The sequence below is a fragment of the Mustelus asterias genome, chromosome 4, assembly GCF_964213995.1.
Source record: "Mustelus asterias chromosome 4, sMusAst1.hap1.1, whole genome shotgun sequence".
Classification (NCBI taxonomy): domain Eukaryota; kingdom Metazoa; phylum Chordata; class Chondrichthyes; order Carcharhiniformes; family Triakidae; genus Mustelus; species Mustelus asterias.
This window is the reverse complement of record NC_135804.1, coordinates 107,833,467-107,853,045: the sequence shown is the minus strand read 5'-3', so window position 1 is coordinate 107,853,045 and position 19,579 is coordinate 107,833,467. Positions and strand designations below refer to the sequence as shown.

The window sequence follows — 19,579 nt, the reverse complement described above, 5'->3', positions numbered from 1 at the left end:
TGTGACCAATAGCAACATTGTATATCCATCAGGAAACTGATATCACAGTGACACCTACTGGACATAAAATGAAACAAGCCAATTCATTGGGAATAAAGTTAGTACATAAATTAGCTTTTAAAAGTAGCTGCTGACACACACTAATTAGTGTCATCCAATGTGCCCTAAATGCCCGGTCCAAGTGATCAGTAGACACGTTTGAGCCGAAACAGATTAATTTTCTTTTGATTATTGCTGATAAGGGTAACATCTTACGGAAGCTTTTCATCATGCACTCATCAGAACAAGTTCAAGAGCGGCAAATTTCAAGTGACCACAAGAGGTTATATTACAGGAGAAAAGGCAGCTGCTTGTTTGGCAAGTAACATAGATTTCAAAAAGGAAAAACGTATTTGACAAACCTTGCTTAATTTTTGAAGAGGCAACAGAGAGCAGCCAATGATAATGTTGGAGAAAAAATGTATCTGGATTTTCAGAAGACCTTTCATAAGGTGCCCCAAAATAGAGAGATAAATACAGAATATGGAGTCAGGGACAAGTGGCTAAATGGATTACTAACTGCCCTCAAGGCAGCAAAGTGGGAATAAAGGATAATTATTCAAGGTGGCAGAAGGTGGAAAGTGAGGTTCCACAAGGATCAATGTTGAGACCACCGTTGTTCACAAATTATGTCAATAATTTTGGAATTTAGAATCAAGACCACAATTTCTAAATTTCATCAGATTGGTGGTGTAGGTGGTGATGGGGTGGATGGGATTGGGAAATGAAGCTCAACACAGATAAATGTCAGGTTGCCGTTTTGGTAGAAAGAAAAGGGTGGTAACTTCTTACTAGGAAGGTGCAAACTAGATTGGATAGAGAACTAAAGGGCTCGTGGACTTCGGCTGCCCTAAGCCCTCTTTAATTCCATCATATTTTTGTTATCCAACCTCTCCCTCATAAGGCGGCGTGCAACACGGACCCAGTTAGTTTCCCCTTCATCAGTAACCTCACATTATCTAAAGTTTAGTTGGGAACTTCTCTTAGTTCGTCCATGACCTCCCAAAAAGCCGAATTCTGGTGGTTACGGTGCATCGGACTTAATTTATCCATAAACATCTGTTTCTCAGCCACTGTCAGTGGCTTCTCTTGTGTAATGGCAGTGGCTGCTCCTCCATTTCTGGGAATTTTCACTACAGTTCGAATTGGTGCCATGGGAGTGGACGGGGCTGTCATATCATGGGGAGAAGGTTACCATTACACTGAGCGACTCCTTCTGGTAAGCTTTCCCAGGTCATTCCGCCCCAATCCCACCCCCTTTTTCTCCTACTCGAGGGAGTGATGGGTATCGTGATCCCGTCACCATCCTTCCTATGGGTGTATGTGTTCTTTCTTCCTGTGCTGCCTTAGCAGTGGCTATTTGTCTACAATACGCCCTCCTCTGGAGATGGTTTTTCATCATAGCTGATAGTATGACGGCTACCATTTCTAGTTTGTTCTTAATCTGTCCCAACCACCAAGCCTTCTGCTCAGCTTCGGAAGATTTTGTGTCTTTATTCATTTTCCGTGCTTTGTTACTGTTGCTTGTATTAGACTCTCCTCAGGTCCCCACTGGAAATTCCTTTCCTCTGGATCGGCCATCATCATTCTGTTGCTCTCATCCCCTAACATCCTCCCTATTACGCATTTATATTTACTCTGCTACTTGGGGCGATACAAAAATCCGTCTTTGTTCTCCTGCATTATGTACGGCTCTCGACCTTAACGTCTTCCCTGTTGCACGGAATATTTTCACTCTGCTATTCGGGGTGATACAAGGTGTTTTTTGTTCCCCCACATTGAGTACAACCCTAAACCCCTAATGTTTTTCCCTGTCACATAGCTATTTTTGCTCTGTTACTTCAGGTGATACAAAAGTCCATGTTTATTCCCCCGCATTGAGCGCAACGTTTTTACTCAGTCATACAGTGTTCGCAGCTCCCCTTTTCTTTGTTCGAGTAGCTCTGCTTATTGTTCTGGAAGCCTGACACGTGATTCCTCTTACTACTGGGTGGTAAACAAAACTATACTCGCCCACATAAGAGACATATTCTGACCCTGCTCATAGCGCCAATCTGTAGGAGTGTTTTTCAGAGGCTAAGTATTAAGTTGGCTTTCACATAAGAGATTCCCCCTTCTTAACCATGGCTCGGCTAATACAAAGACTCATGGAGATAGTACTCTGGTTAAAGACAATTCTTTATTTTCCAAACCTGATTCAACATACGAGGGAGAGAAATTTGGTGGTGTTCCAAATCACTCTGAAATTACATTACTCTCAGTATTACAATTATACAATTTTCAAAAGGCATTTTCCCACCCCTTGCTTACCCCAGCCGGGTATGAGCCAATAATTATTAGTATAGATTATTTATCTTGGACAATAACATCTATCCCCTGACAGCATGGGACTATGTGAGTTTATGGACTTCAAGAGTCTTTCTCACAGTCTCCTAACAGTCTCTAGACAGCCTTATCTGGGGTAATGTATGACTTATTCATTCAAACTTCTGAGAGCTCTGGTACTGTCCATGGGTAGTGAATATTCTATTCATTAGGATCATCTAGAGACACTGAAAAGAATTGCTTCCCCTTCACTCAGTAGCTGCATTGTTCTGAGGAATGTGGTTCTTTTTACTTGACTATGTTCCATCATGCCTTAGAACATTGTGCTATTGACCAAAGTATATGCTTTTAATACAAAATATTCAAAAATAATGTCTAAATTCTCTAACAGTGGTTATATGTATCTCTATGCAAACAATACCTTTGTAAACTATATTCCAGGCACTTTGTGACTTTTCTATACTCCATGCACTCTGATGTGTTAGTCTTTTAGCCCCAAGTTAATCTAAATTCCCTCTTACGATAAAATTGTACTAAACCTTTATTAGACTACACTTAGACTTAAGCATGCAATTCTGGTTGCTATATTATAAGAAGATATTGAGGCACTTGAGAGGGTGCAGAGAAGGTTTATAAGGATGATACCAGTAGTATGTGCATTTACATATCAGGAAAATAGTCACAGGCTGGCTCTCTTTTACATTGAAAGAATACATTAAAAGGATAACATAATAGAGGTTTTTAACGTTTTGATAGAGTGGATGCAGACAAAATGTTTCCTCACGTGGGGAAGAGCATAAGAAGAAGCCATCAATATAAGATAGTCACCAAGACATCTAATATGGAACTCAAAAGAAACTTCCTTACCCCAAAAAGTGGTGCGATTATGAACTACTTCTCTATCATAGGAAGTAGTTAAAGTGAAATTGTATAGAGGCATGTAAGGGAAAGCTAGACGAGCATTTAAGGAGGGGGGAATAGATGGTTACAATGGCCTTTTTCTGTTCCATATATCCGATATAACCCCATATAACTGAAAGGATAGTAAAAACATTCAATTTGCCTTTTGAGTGACAGCTGCCAGCAGAACCTTTAGTTAGCTTGGCTGCTGAACAAACGAAGAAACACACCACAGCATGCAAGGCACAGATTCATTTAGTAAAGAGTTCTCAAAGAAGTGTTGAATTCCTGGGGCGGCATGGTGGCACAGTGGTGAGTACTGCTACCTCAAAGCACCAGGGACCCAGGTTCAATTCCTGGATTGGGTCATTGTGTAGAGTTTGCATATTCTCCCCATGTCTGGTGGGTTTCCTCCCACAGTCCAAAGGTGAGCTGGTTAGGTGCAGGCACAGGAGTGTGGCGACAAGGGAAATTTCACAGTAACTTAATCGCAGTGTTTGTAAGTAATGTAAGCCTTACTTGTGACTAATAAATATACTTTACTTTTACTTTGATCGACACATGCCTATTTTGAGTGATACTCTCTATTGCTATGGTTCACTGGAGAGTGAATCATAGAGAAGGTGTTCACTTTAAATCGTTACAAATTATTTATTTAAATGGATGTAAGCAATAATGAAATAGATTAATGCTAAAATTGACTGTTGCATCTTTGGTCCTCAGATCATTCTCTTCCATTTCAAAAATAATTTATTAATACAATTTTTGATGTTTGTCAGAGCAATACACTACAATATATATTAAACACGTCTAGTATCTTTAAAGAATAAATCTGTAAAATCTGTTAAAGATAGTGCTTTCTTGCCTGAACACAGAGCCAGTGAAATTCTCCTTTTCCCTTCCATGGGTTAAAAAAGGAAAGCTGGCAGATCGCAGACCTGTGTCCAAATAGCAATGCTCCTGGATAATCACTGTTCTCAATTAAGCAGGGGAATTGAGCCTTAAATCTTCAATGACATGCTTTCTTCCATTTGTTGATGAGGGTAACTTGTCCTATTAGCCTTGAACACATCAGACCACAATCTCCCAATGGGCTGCAGACAAAGTTCTTTCAGCTGAGCATCTTTATATTTTTACACAGTAATCTTGATCTGATAAAGCAACTCAGTTCCTTGGTTGTGTATTTAAGCATATAATGTGCTAGCCCAGACATTATAGTCTGAATAAAATAGATTGAATTGGTGATTTTAAAGAAAGCAGAGGAATGACATGAGGGAGAAGGATGGTAATCAGCCACTGACATTGGGAGAAACAGGATGACTGGAGTCCATTGAGTTTATAAAATCTGTTTTAATAAACTAATATTAACTGATAGGTGAGGTTTCGATTGCATTTTTGAAGTTTTGTAACTTTTATTGAGCTGACTTGTGTTGCCTCTAATCATATTCGATGGGATACATGCAGATGAATGGATATTGGTTGGTGTCACAATTGTTATCACTCCAAAAGCCAGGATCTGAAATATAAACATTTCATCAAAAATAAAAAGAATTCAAACATTTCCAGAAAATCCATTTTAGTCTTCTTGTGCTTAATCGATATATTTACTTCAATCTCAATCACACCTTTATTTTTTTTAAATTAATTCATGGGACATGGGCATCATTGGCTGGCCAACATTTATTGTCCAACCCGAGTTGCCCGAGGACAGTTGAGAGTCAATCACATTGCTGTGGCTCTGGAGTCACATGTCGGCCAGACCAGGTAAGGACAGCAGATTTCCTTTGAAACAGATGGGTTTTCTGAAAATCGACAATGGTTTCATGGTCATCGGTAAATTCTTAATTCCAGATTTTTTTTATTGAATTCTAATTCTACCATCTGCCATGGTGGGATTTGAACCCGGGTCCCCCAGAACATTCGTTGAGTTTCTGGAGTAATAGTCTAACGATAATACCACTGGGCCAGCGCCCCCTTTAATCATACCACATGGACTGACATTATTTCAGTGAGGTATATTTTCATATTTCTACAGAGATCATACAATGAAAGTAGATTTCTGGGACTTTGGAAGAAAATTAAAAAGCAGGATTTCAAGAGCAGTAATCTCAGGATTACTGCCAGTTCCATGTGCTAGTGAGGACAAGAATAGGAAGATTGGTTGATTAAATATGTGGCTGGAGAAATGATGTAGGAAGAAGGGCATCAGATTGCTGAGGTATTGGGACTGGTTTTGGGGCAGATGGGACCTGTATGGTTATATTTTATCAGGCGCTGATATACTCACAGGGAGATTTGGTAGTGCTATTGGGGTGGGTTAAACTAGCTTGTCAGAGGGATGGGAACCTGAAGGGTGACCCAAATTGGAAGGAAGTGATGTTGGCAACAGGAAGTAGTATTGGGATTAGAAGGCAGGTGAAACAAAACAAAGCATCGAGTATGCATCAAATGCAAAATGGTGTTAAAAAAAATGCATTCAGGTGCTCCACCTGGGACCAAACTGATAGCCTCACCGGTGTGACCAGAGGCCATTGAAGTCCCCCAGCAGAGCAGGGGAGGGGGGGGGGGGGAGGTGCCACTTGGGCAGTGTCAGCCTGGTACTGCTGGCCTGGCACCCTGGCACCCTGGCACCCTGACAGTGCCAAGGGGATGAGGCCTGAGGGGGAGGGGCCATCTGGGGGACAGGGCCAGATGAGTGTGGGCTGATTGGGGGTGTGGGGGAACCGCTGCATGTTCTGTAACCGGCGATCATCTGGTCCATGCACGAAGGGGGAGTTTCGACTGCAATTGGTCCATGCAAGGGTGGGGGGGAATCAGCTGTGGAGCCCTACAGTAACAGGGAGGGGGTGATGGTGAATAGTGCATGCTGGGGGGGTTGGCAGTCAGTTCAAGCAGCAGGGGAATTGGGTCTCGACAGGGGTGGGGTAAAGGCCAGTTATAGCTGGCGGAGGCAGAAAGTGACAGATCAGTGGCATTTAGAAATTGTTTGGTAAGATTGCCCCCAGAGAGTAGGAATAAATGGGTCATTCTCACTTTGGTTGGTTATAGCTAGTGGGGTACTGCAAGTATTTGGACCCCAACTGTTTACAATATATATCAATGATTTGGATGTAGGGACCAAAAATAACATTTTCAATTTTGCAGATGATACAAAGCTCGGTTGGAATGTGTGTCATGAGGAAGATGTGAATCGGCTACAGTAAGATTTGAACTGACTTGGTGACTGGGCAAGGACATGGCAGATGGAATATAATGTGGAAAAATGTGAGGTAATCCATTTTGGTAGAAGGAAGAGCTGTGCAGAGTGATTCCTAAATGGTAAGAAATTAGAAAGTGTAGATGTACAAAGGGACCTGGGTCCTTGTCCATAAGTCACTGAAGACTAACATGCAGGTGCAGCAAGCTATTCGGAAGGCTAATGGGATGTTAGCCTTTATTGCAGGAGGTTTTGAATACAGGAGCAGTGAGGTCTTACTTCAATTGTATAGGAACTTGGTTACACTGCACCTGGTGTACTGTGTGCAGTTTTGGTCCCCTTACCTCAGGACGTTATTGCTATAGAGGAGCAGCAACAAATATTCACTAGACTTGTTCCAGGGATTGCTGGACTGTCCAATAACAGAGATTGGGCAAATTGGGCCTGTATTTTCCAGAGTTTCGAAGAATGAGAGATGAAACTAGGAGATACTGAAAGGGATAGACAGGGAGGACACAGGTCAGATGTTTCCCTTGGGTGGGGAGTCTAGAACCAGATGGCACAATTTCAAAATATGGGGAATGCCTCTTAGGAATGAGATAAGGAGAAATTTCTTTACACTAAGGATTGTTAATCTTTGGAATTCTCTAACTCAGAGAGCTGTGGAAGCTCAGTCGCTGTGTATGTTTATGGGGTTATGGGGATAGTGGGTGTAAAAGACATTGAAATGATAGATTAGCCACAATTGTAATGAATGGCGTAGCAGGCTCAATGGGCTTAATGGCCTACTCCTGTTCCTTTGTCCCTCAGTATGCTGTTTTTTTTAATGCAGACTGAATAATGTATCTGTAGTAAATTCCTGTCTTGTTACATGGGCTTGTATTCTGTGAGTGTTGCAGATCAGAGGGTGATCTAATTGAGGTCTTCAACATGATTAAAGGATATGATAGGGTAGAGAAAAACTATTTCCTCCAGTAGGGGAGCCCAGACAAAGGAGTTTAACCTTAAAACTAGCATTAGTCTTTTCAGGGATGAAATCAGGAAGCATTTCTTCACACAAAGAGTTGTGGGAGCCTGGACCACTACTATTCTAAAATTGAGTCGCCCTTTTAAGACAAATGAGGAGAATTTATTTCTTTCAGAGGATTGTGAGACTTTGGAGCTCAATGACGGTAGATGCAGGGTCACTGAGTATTTCTAAGGCTGAGGTAGATGAACTCTTTTTAGACAAGGAAATTGAAGGTTATCAGGATGGGTGGGATTATAGAATTTGAAACACAAATGAATCAGCCATGATCTTATTAAATGGCAGAGCAGGCTCGAGGGGGTCACATGTTCTACTCTGCTCCTATTTCGCATGCTTGTTTTCCCAAGAAGCTGTCGAGGTTGAATCACCTGCAAATTTCAGAACTGGGACTGATGGGTTTTTATTAAGTTAAGGCATTAAGGGTTACTGAGCAAGGAGAGAGAATGACTTGCATTTTTACTGCGTTTTTCACAACCACAGATCTCAAAGTACTCTGCAATCAATGAATTACTTCACGAGTGCAGTCATCCTTGTAATGCAGGAAATGTGGCAACCAACAGTGGGCACAGCAAACTCCATAAGCAGCAAGTGATAATGGCTGGAAAATCTCTTCTTGTGATGTTGACAAAAGGATAACCATTGGCCAGGACACTGGAGACAACTCCCCTACCCTTCTTCAAATAGTGCCATGGGACTTTGCTACCAAATAAACCTGTTGGACTTTAACCTGGTGCTGTGAGACTTCTTACTGTACTTTTTACACCCAGCAGAGCAGGGGGTCTCAATTTAATTTCTCATTCAAAACGGCACTTCCTACAGTGCGGCACACCCTCAATACTGCACAGGAGTATCAGTTTTGATTTCCAAGTCCTGGATTTGAACCCGGGACTTTATGACTGAGAGACAAAACTGCTACCATATGAACCACAGTTGACATGCAGTAGAAAGGAATAAAGTTAAGGTGTTGATCTAATGGAGCAGAATGGCCTATTCCTATGTTCCTATTTATTGCTCGATGTAATTGGCATCCAGTCCATTGAGAGTGGTGTACAAACAAAATTAAATCCCTTAAACCTCCAAATTGTGTCCATAACATCTGAACTCATAAGGCAGAATTGAGCACCTGAACAAGTTACACCAAGGTAAACAAAGTCGGGCAGTCGTATTTCAGCATGAACCAGCGTCTTCACAAAGAGAAGAGCAAAAATGAAGAAGCAGGTAAAAACCTTGCCAGTAATTTCTACATAGTTTAGAAACAATCTATGGTCTATGAACAATCGGGGGAAACACCAGAGAAATTGAATATATTGCTGTTCACTTTCCTCATCTTCTCTGCCTATCTTCTCCCAGAGATAAAATAGGAGTTTGGAGAAACTTCATGGACATTCTACCCCGCTGTAATTATACACACCAACGGACACAAAAACAGGCACCGAATATCACAGAGACAGATACTCAATTTAATTCCCAGTATTAAAACTGTGCATAAGGAATAGCAGAAAGTCATCATTCTGTACTTGAATGAGAAACATCCTACCCTCCTGTAGCTTCATTGCATTGCAGTTTAAATCAGCAACAGGTTTTCCTTCAAGCCAGTTATAATAATCCCATTTGGATCCATCAGTCCACATCTCTACATCAGTCTGAGATCAAATAAGGGAGCAAATTAATCATTATTTTGAGAGTTTATCCCAGAATTTAGAAATTATTAAAGTAAATTGAAATTTTCGGTAAGAATTAATTATACTTACTCCGAAGAAATTAGAGCTGCCAAGCCAAACCTCATCAAATGTAATATTTGCCATTTGTAATAAATTTAAAACAAAGTTGTTATTTTCCTCACTGTGGATTGAAACAAGGTGACTACGAGGCACAAGGTTTTGACAGTGCAACTGAAAAAAAAAAAATTCAAACATTACACAGGAGTTATACATTCACTAGAATCTTACAGATTACACCATTGACAGTTTATTTGCGAGGATATTTACATCTGCTGCAAACTTTTTTTTAACTTCTCATTCGTGGGACAAGGGCGTTGCTGGCTGGCCAGGATTTATTGCCCATCCCTAGTTATCCTTGAACTGAATGGCAATAGGCCATTCTAGAATGGAACGAGACCATAACTTGGCCATTTCAGAGGGCAGTTGAGAGCCAACCACATTGCTGTGACTCTAGAGTCACTCGTTGGCCAGATCAGGTAAGGACGGCAGATTTCCTTCCCTAAAGGACATTAATAAACCAGATGGGTTTTTCCAACAATCGACAATGGTTTCATGGTCATCAGTAGATTTTTAATTCCAGATTTTTTTTATTGAATTCAAATTCCACCATCTGCCGTGGCAGGATTCAAACCTGGGTCCCCAGAATGAGTTTCTGGATTAATCGTCTAGCGATAATACCACAAGGCCATCACCTTCTTTTGAAGAGTTATGCATTAGCAACTGCCCTCATGTGGATTCTGACTTTGGAAGTGTCCCCATAGCTGAATCATAGCTGAATGGGAATTGAGACAATTCACTTCTTAATATTTGAAAGCATGATAAAATTAAGGCTTCTGTTATACTGCTGCCTTTGCATTGTTGCAACTTTGGAGTCAGATCACAGAATGTACTAAGCATCAGCAGTTGCTAAGATTCAAAGTCAATTTCAGATTTTGCAAAGGCATTTTGCACTTTTACTTTGCCAGTATATACTAGTAAAAGTAAAAAGTAAAGTTTATTTATTAGTCACAAGTAAGGCTTACATTAACACTGCAATGAAGTTACTATGAAATTACCCAAGTTGCCACAGTCCGGCGCCTGTTTGGGTCAATGCACTAACCAGCACGTCTTTCAGAATGTGTGAGGAAACCGGAGCACCCAGACGAAACCCACGCAGACACGGGGAGAACATGCAAACTCCACACAGACAGTGACCCAAGCCGGGAATTGAAGCCGGGTCCCTGATGCTGTGAAGCAGCAGTGCTAACCACTGTGCGACCGTACCACCCCTCATCCCCAAATGGGAACACATTTTCATATTAATGTCCACAGTATTCACATTTTAAGGGCCTGAGAACTGTGTTTTGGCATCTCTGTTAAAAATAAAAACTATAATAGGGGCAATGCAGATTCCTTTTATGTACTGAACTCAGCCACAGTGAGTGATATGGTGGTACAGTGGTTAGCATTGCTGCCTCACAGCGCCAGGGACCTGGCTTCAATTCCTGGCTTGGGTCACTGTCTGTGTGGAGTTTGTATGTTCTCCCCATGTCAGTGTGGGCTTCCTCCGGGTGCTCTGGTTTCTTCGCGCAGTCTGAAAGACGTGCTGGTAGAGGCATTGACCCGAACAGGTGCGGAATTTCACAGTAACTTCATTGCAGTGTTAATGTAAGCCTTACTTGCGACCAATAAATAAACTTTAACTTTATCTCTCCAGTGCAGAAAGAGGCCGTTCGACCCATTGAGCCTGCACTGACAACAATCCCACCCAAGCCCTTTCCCAATACCCTCACATATTTCCCTTGCAAATCTCCCTGATACAAAGGGTCAATTTAGCATGGCCGATCAATCTAACCTGCACATCTTTGGAGGGTGGGACAAAACCAAAACACCTGGAGGAAACCCATGCAGACACGGGGAGAACGTGCAAACTCCACACAGACAGTGACCCAAGGTCGGAATTGAACCCGGGTCCCTGGCATTGTGAGGCAGCAGTGCCACCTTGCTGTCCTGATAATGGGGAGGGTTGGGGAGAGGCCAGATATATCTTCATAAGTGGAGGAAAAAAAGGAATCACTGGCAGAAAATAAATTGCTGATTTATTGCATCATATTTCCTCTTAGCTGGGTCAGAATAAACTTGGAAAGAGCTGGTTACAGGCTGGCTGTTTTCCTCTCAGGTTTAACCGGTGAATGAGTATAGAAGATTAGGAAACTCTGAAAATAGAGCAAAATGTATCTTCACTAAAAGGATTTAAAGGAGAATCACAACCCTGTTCTCCTGGTCTTTGACATTACTCTTTGCCAATGTAAGTGCAGGCCAAGACAATTGTATGAAATTCTTTAATTGATGGAGCCTTTAATTTATTTACTTCAACTATGTATGGTAACTATTAAACTGCATACAGAAGAAATCAATATGAATACACTGAGGGTTGATTGATCAATATTTTCACAGTGTTATTTTCAAGGCCCACAGGAATCAAACTCCTCCTTTCAGAAAATTTAGCAAAAAGGCTAATGTGAAAATGAAGCAGAATTTTCTGCATTATATTCATATGATTTTTACTAGTTTTCAACGGAGGGGATTTACTTCCAATATATTTATGCTAATTTTGGAGCGACCATTTTCACTTTTTGTAATCTCGTTTGGCTGTTGTGCCCCGACAATGATTTTATTTATTCCTTTCTTCCATTTAACTTCCTGTTTGTATTTTGTCAAAATTTCACACACTTGTGTTACTTGTTTTGTGATTTTCTTTTTTAAAATGAAGCAGATATCAAGATATGACTAAAACAATCAGTGTAACTGAGGCATTAGAGGGAGTTTGGAGGCTGGAGTTATGATGATGGTGAACTAACAGATTCATGACAAAGCTGTTTCTTTCTCAACTATCAGGTGCGATAAAACTGGACAATATTCTGATCTATAATCTAAGTGTTCTGGACTCAGCTATCATTGTCTACCATATAGATATAGATAAGTATGGGCGTATGCACTCATACCTAGTTGCCCTAGAGAAGATGGTGGTGAGCCACCTTCTTGAATTGCTGCAGTCCATGCAGTGGACGTACACCCACAATGGTGGTAGAGGAGGAGGGCAGGATTTTCCCATCCCGCCTGCTAATGGGATCTTCCAGTCAAAGTAATGGACTTCTGACTCACCACATCTGCCACAGTGGGATCCGCCATGCTGGGATTTGAAAATCTCAGCAGAGCTTTGACCCAGTGACCATGAGGGAATTGTAATTTGGTGTGTGAGGGGGAACTTGCAGTTGGTGATGTTCCCTTGAAGCTGCTACACTTGTCCTTCTTGGTGCTAGAAATTACAAGTTGGTGGGTGCTGTTTAAGGAGCCTTGGTAAGTTGCTGCGGTGTACCTTGTAGGTTGTACACACTACTGTCACTATGGGCAGAATTTTACCAGCACGTCCACCCGTGTTTTGCACGATCCCGCCCAAGACCAACGGAGAATGCTGTTCTCCGAGCCTCCGGAATCAGGGCGAGCGTGCTGGTAAAATTCCGGCCTATGTGTCAGTGGTGGAGGGAGTGAATGATTTTGGATGAGGTGCCAATCAAGGGGCTGCTAAGTCCTGGATGGTGTTGAGCTTTTTGAATGTTGGAGCTGCACTCATCCAGGCACAGGGAGAGTATTCCATTACACTGACTTGTTCCTTGTAGATGGGAAACAGACTTTGGGGAGTCAGGACGTGAGTTACTCACTGAAGAATTCCCAGCCTCTGACCTGTTCTTGTTGTCACAGCCTTTAAATGGCTAGGTCAGTTCAGTTTCTGATGAACCATAGCCCACAGTACGTTAATAGTCTGGATTCAGTCATGGTAATTCCCAAATGTCAAGGGGGAATGGTTGGATCCTCTCATTGGAGACTGTAAAGTGCCTTAGTGCTTTGGGATGTCCTTAAGTTATGAAAGGCTCTTTATAAATGCAAATTCTTTCTTTTTTGCTACTCTCAAGGCTAAGATCAATTAAATCAGTGCAAGAAACAGGTGGTAAAGGTTTTCCATTTGAGGCTTCCATTCTCACACACACAATGGTATTATGTACTTGTATTGATGAATCTTCTCATACCTCAGCATCAAACCAAATCACTGGTGTACTGATGACTTGGAGACAGGTAAAGTTATAATAAGCCCAACCAGAAAGGCACTTTGTGCTGCACAGGTCTTGGGAAAGCTGAATTGTGCGAACTTCAACCTGCATTAGGGCTGAATACAAAAGAACATTCTGGTAATCCAAAATTCATTAAAGCAAAGTTCAATCAGTCAAATAAGTGAATGATTTTTCATCAACATTTTCATATATTGAATATAATGTTTTGCAGATATTTTTATTACACTAGAAATGTTTGCTTGATACGGTAATGCTTATGCTATTATAATGGAAGACGTAAGCATATTAATTTGAGGCAGACCACTGCCCTTATTGAGATAGTGGAAAGAACAACATGCCAATATATTAACTGTGTGTTAATATGAACTATTTGAGGCTTACATCAGCATACTGTTGAAAATGGAAAATGTTAACCAAGATAACTTGCCTGGAAAATTTATTAAGCTAAGAATTTGAGAGCCCATAGCACAATAGGATCCCGACATTGCAGAAAAAAGCCATCTGGCCCATTGAGTCTGCACTGACTCTCCCAGAGAGCATCTTACCCACGTCCCTCTCTGTTCTATCCCTGTAACACCATGCGCTTACCAAGGTTAATCCACTAATCTATACAACTTTGGACAATAAAGGGGCAATTTAGCATGGCCAATCCACCTAACCTGCACATTTTTGGACTGTGGGAGGAAACTGGAGCACCCAGAGGAAACTCACTCAGACACAGGGACAACATGCAAATTCCAATCACTCAGTTACACAAGGCTTTAATCGAATCCTGGTCCCTGGCATTGTGAGGCAGCAGCACTAAACACTGTCATCTTGTTGCCCCAAGCAACCCAAACATCATTATTATGAAGTGGGGGCAGGTAAAATTATAATCATACCAGCCAAAATGTTTTAGCATTGGATCAGTGATAACAATCTTGGCTCAAATTCAGAAGGTTGTCAGTTGACATGGTGGGGGTTGGCATGAGGTGGTTTGAGTACAGGATGGACAGAAGCAAACCGTCAGTTGTCATGGGGGTGAGCAAGTGCCAAGGTGGGCTCAACGGAGGCCCCACCTCAATTTTCTGGGACTTTGTCCTAGTTGTGTTGGAAGATTTTAGGCCTCTAATCCTCATCCTTCACATCCTCTCACCCACCACCCATCCCTCATGGCTCCGAATATACTCCATGCCAACACAATGCAACTCATGTTTCCAACTACTCCCCATGGAACCCCATACTATCCATGCCAATTCAATGCCTACTCATGTCTCCCAACCATGGGCCCTCATACCATCCATGCCTACTCAAGCCCCTACTTGATTTATAAGATTATGGAACCCCATACTATCCATGCCAATTCAATGCCTACTCATGTCTCCTAACCATGGCCTCTCATACCATCCATGCCTACTCAAGCCCCTTCCATGTTTATTCACTTATGTTCTATGCGCCTAACTAATCAGCCATGCAATAAAGTTGGCAAGTGTGAAACTGCTGAGGAAAACAACACCCATTCCTAAATTGTTTGAAAAAAATCTGCTGTTCTTATAGCCCTATAAAAGAGTAAATCTGGTTGACCATTAAAGTGTCAATAACAGAGGCTTTAAACATGTCACACCTTCTAATCTTTTCCAAATAAACACTGAGACATTGATAAAAGGGATCATAGAAATAACTTATTATAATGACTTAAAGATGTCAATCAAGCAAAGTCTACAATTTAATTCAGTTGTTAAACCCTCTGTTTGGCTAATGCTTTTACTGGTCTGCGCTCACAGCCAAGCCTCTTGGAGCTTGACTCCATGATATTTGCAGGGGATTAATGGATCCAGGGCTGAATGGTTCATTTCTTAGAGTCCTCATTCACTGGAGGAGGAAAAGGAGGGAGAGGCTTCACTGTGCTCTGGCTTCCTAACATACCTTGGGGTTTCTGATTTGGTACCTTAAGATATAGTCGAAAGAAAAGTGATGGTGAAAGCAGAAGGGTGTAATATTTTTCATTTTGGTTTGATTAATAGATTTTTGGCTGAACAAGTCTCCCTGCAGAACCTAGCACCAATCTGCTTTAATTACACAACTTTTCACCCATGAAACTGATGCAAAATCACTGCTGTACTTCATTTGTTAAATTTTTAATTATCAGATTAATTGGTCATTTTCTTCTTGGCTGGGTATTTTAACACTTGTGAGTAATTCATAGCATTAAATTCAGTTTAGAAGTAATAACATTCACAAGTCTATTTAGAATCCAACAATATCACCTTGTTATAGATCTTTGACAGGAGGAAACATTATTTATTTGTGAGAGGACAAATAAACCACTCATTAATATTAAACTTCTGACAGGCAGCTGTTGAATGTGTGGACTCAGACAAGTTTTACCCAGTATAGATTTATTCATAAAATAAAATGTTACAAATATATAGCTCCTAATTTTGACAACCCATCACCAGTGTCAATAAATGTAATTAATTATCCAAAGAGTGCCTCCAATCAGTATATAATTAACTTTGATTTATAAGATTAACAATTTAGTTAAGGTGCTTCATTTGACTGTGACTATTTAGTTCCCTCAAGTTGTGGGCCTTGATAATCCCTCCTGGTTACTGCGGATAGTTGGGAACCTGTCTCGGGGGCAGGGAATTCAGATGGTGTTCGTAAAGCAGAAGTGGAAATGAATAGGGTTGGGAAGCATTTTCTGATCAGGGCCAGTGTGATCTCCTGGACTCGTTTCGATCGCCACAGGGGGTCGGAGAGAAATTTCCCAGATTTTTTTTTCCCCATATTGGCCCTGGGGTTTTCACTCTGGGTTTTCGCCTCTCCCTGGAGATCACATGGTCTGGAATGGGGGGGTGGGGGTGAGTTAATAGGTTGTGATGAACAAAGCATCGTAGCTGTGAGGGACAGCTCGGTGGATAGGATATTAGGATGTAGATAGGCTGGAAAATTGGGCGGGGATCCTGGATTCAGGATTCAATCCTGGACCGGGGAGCGGCGCGGGCTTGGAGGGCCGAAGGGCCTGTTCCTGTGCTGTATTGTTCTTTGTTCTTTGTTCTTGGTCTGCATCCCCCATTTAAACAATAAATGTTAAAAACAGATTAGATAGAAATGCACAAACGAATACCAAATTACCAACAAATCTCCTTTGGGTTGAAATTGTATTGTGCAATATTAATAACAAACGCACATTAAGTCATGGATATCAATTCGTCCGCCCATTTTAAATTTAGCTTTTCCGTAAAGAAGCACATTAAATGCATTTCTTACCTACTTGCACAGCACAGTTTCAAGCGTTTAATATATTTTTTCAAAGCAATTCTGACGATTTTATGCAAAATATTGATCTTGTACATTAAAAAATTATCATTTCCAAAAATGCCTGAATATATATTCTATTCTAAATAAGCATCTTCAAGAATAAATGCTGAGAGAATTGTCCACTGCTGCATTAACAGTAAAGGGAATGCTATAAAAGCTATTCTTGTGAATGCAGATGATTCACTGCATTTTTCAACATGGGGATACAGTTCCACTGGGCGACTTGATGGCACAGTGGTTTGCACTGCTGCCTCACAGCGTCAGGGACCCGGGTTTGATTCTGGCCTCGGATCACTGCCTGTGTGGAGGTTGCACCTTCTCCCCGTGTCTGTGTGGATTTCCTCCGGGTGCTCCGGTTTCCTCCCACAGTCCAAAGATGTGCGGGTTAGGTTGATTGGCCATGCTAAATTGACCCTGAGTGTCAGGGGGATTAGCAGGGTAAATATGTGGGGTTACGGGAATAGAGTCTGGGTGGGATTGCGGTCGGTGCAGACTCGATGGGCCGAATGGCCTCCTTCTGCACTGCAGGGATTCTGTGATTCTAATTTCAGCACAAGAACATGCAGAATTTGGACAAACTGTTTTTGTCTCTGGTCATAATCCACTGCATGTGAAATTGTTTGGCATTTTTTATAGCTTAAAACACAAGAATTGGAAAACCAATTTTTAGAAACTAATCAAAAGGGGAGGAATTTTCCCATTCCGCCCACCACGGGAATCATATCAGGCGGGAGGGGGGGGGAGCGGGTGGAGGACACACCATTCGAAGGTCCTCGGGCGGGATGTCCCGGTTTCGCAGCGACTGCGGCTAGAAAATCCTGCCCCAGATTTTCCACACCTATTTCAGATGAAAAAGCCACATTTGCACATTTAATCTTATTCTTCTTAAAACTGCTACCCTGCAATCTTCCCATCACAGCATCCAACTGTTTTCCTTTTAACTGAAACCAGCACCCTGGAATTAGCCAGGCAAACTGTTCCCCTGTGAAGATCCACTGTGGAAAAGAAATACTCTCTGTTATTTGTCCTAAACCTTCTGTGACGATGTAAATGTGCCCTCATATATTGCTGTCTCTCGAACTATCATAACTGATTTATTCTCTATTTTCAAATTAAATCAGAAGCAACAATATAACTGTGTGATTTGAATTAAAGTATAACATTTCCATGTTTCCCCTTTGATTATGATAAAGCATGAGGGATAATTTTAGATACATTTTAGCTAGGTTTAGTTAAAATTGCTCAGGTTACTTACCTGCCAGAGTGCCACCAGGAAAGAAATTAACTTTATTTGCAAAAATCAGTTATACTTTTGTCAAATGTACGGCCAAATTTTTCTTGAGTGACTAAGTGTTATTTTTATAGACTGAAGAGCTGAATTAACCAGTTGCAACATATCGTGAGACAACACAATTAATCTATAGTTGTTATTTTACTCACATGTTGCCTTTTGTATGAGCCTCCTTTCAAAATCATTTTAAACTTGGAGTCAATGCATTGAATTTGAACAATGACTGATGATAATTGGCCCAGCATTGTCCATTTAACACGATGGCCCCAATTTTATTTCTGGAGGGTTTTGGACGGATGGGGAGTACTTAGTGTTATAATTTCCACCTGCTGCTGCAGTAAGGCCTGAACTATTTTAACTGCTAGGCCTCATTAAATATTGCAAGCCAATTTCTCGCTGGGAGCTACTGAATTTTAACCTGCTCTCCAGAGCAAAATGGGTAAGGTCCCTTCTTTATTAATGCATGCTGATTTTTTTAACTTCAATTTTAATTTGTGGGTTAAGTAGAGAAACCAGTCATAATGTCTCTCAGACAGCTGGGAGAGGAACTTTGGATAGAAAAGACCCAAATTGAGAAGTACTTTTACTTCCCTTATGGGACCACAAAAGGTCAGGAGTCATCGTCCAGTCGCCCACAAGGAAAGCTGAGATGATCTCTAGCTTCCCATTCAGGAGACACCATTGAGATGGTCCCTGAAGCCCATTGTGCCACCTATCTGAAGGAAGCCTCCAGGCTGTGCAATTTCCTGCCTCTTTCTTTGCAAATAAATTTAATTTCCTTCATAGTAGCCATATCAACATCAATTTCTATTGATGTAGAATTACATTTAAAGATAGACTAAGTTTACCTTATTAAAAAGGATGAAACAATTAACCCCAAATAACTGTATTAGCAGCAAAAATGTAATTATTGCCCAAATATACATTGGTACCAGTAGCAAGCAATGTTAAATGTATGGGGCAACAGATTGGCATTGTACTCATAGCTTACACACCGCTTTCACCAAACAGCAACAGATCTCTATGCTAAAATAAGTTAATATTAAGATTAAGCTTAGCCAGAAGCAATTGGACTGCAGCCTGTGTCAATTCCAAGCAGTCTGTGACTGCCTTTTGGAGCTGGGCTCACTTTTCTGAGCTATAGAGTGAGTGCTCTAGACCGGTGAGTCTCACTTCTGTTGTCGGCAAGATGTTGGAAAAAATTATAAGGGATAGGATTTATAGTTATTTGGAGAGTAATGAATTGATAGGTGATAGTCAGCATGGTTTTGTGGCAGGTAGGTCGTGCCTTACTAACCTTATTGAGTTTTTTGAGAAAGTGACCAAGGAGGTGGATGGGGGCAAGGCAGTGGACGTGGTATATATGGATTTTAGTAAGGCGTTTGATAAGGTTCACCATGGTAGGCTTCTGCAGAAAATGCAGATGTATGGGATTGGGGGTGATCTAGGAAATTGGATCAGGAATTGGCTAGCGGATAGGAAACAGAGGGTGGTGGTTGATAGTAAATATTCATCATGGAGTGCGGTTACAAGTGGTGTACCTCAGGGATCTGTTTTGGGGCCACTGCTGTTTGTAATATTTATTAATGATCTGGATGAGGGTATAGTTGGGTGGATTAGCAAATTTGCTGATGACACCAAAGTCGGTGGTGTGGTAGACAGTGAGGA

General features: G+C 41.3%; 1 protein-coding gene across 1 annotated transcript; it reads right to left on the bottom strand.

Annotated features, from left to right (window-relative positions):
• Positions 1-2,200: 2,200 nt before the first annotated feature.
• Positions 2,201-13,407, bottom strand: LOC144492370 (lectin-like). Its single transcript, XM_078210369.1, has 4 exons — positions 13,276-13,407; positions 9,239-9,379; positions 9,025-9,130; positions 2,201-4,780 (listed from the first exon to the last, which is right to left on the bottom strand). The coding sequence occupies exons 1-4, from the start codon at positions 13,405-13,407 to the stop codon at positions 4,701-4,703; spliced, it is 459 nt and encodes a 152-aa protein (XP_078066495.1). The 3' UTR covers positions 2,201-4,700.
• Positions 13,408-19,579: the final 6,172 nt, after the last annotated feature.

Coding starts and splice junctions, on each gene's coding strand:
- LOC144492370 (XM_078210369.1), bottom strand. CDS start 13,407: ATGCAGGTTGAAGTTCGCACAATTCAGCTTTCCCAAGACCTGTGCAGC. Junction 9,380..13,275: donor TGATTTGGTTTGATGCTGAG/GTATGAGAAGAT, acceptor TTTTTTTTTCAG/TTGCACTGTCAAAACCTTGT. Junction 9,131..9,238: donor GCAGCTCTAATTTCTTCGGA/GTAAGTATAATT, acceptor ATTTGATCTCAG/ACTGATGTAGAGATGTGGAC.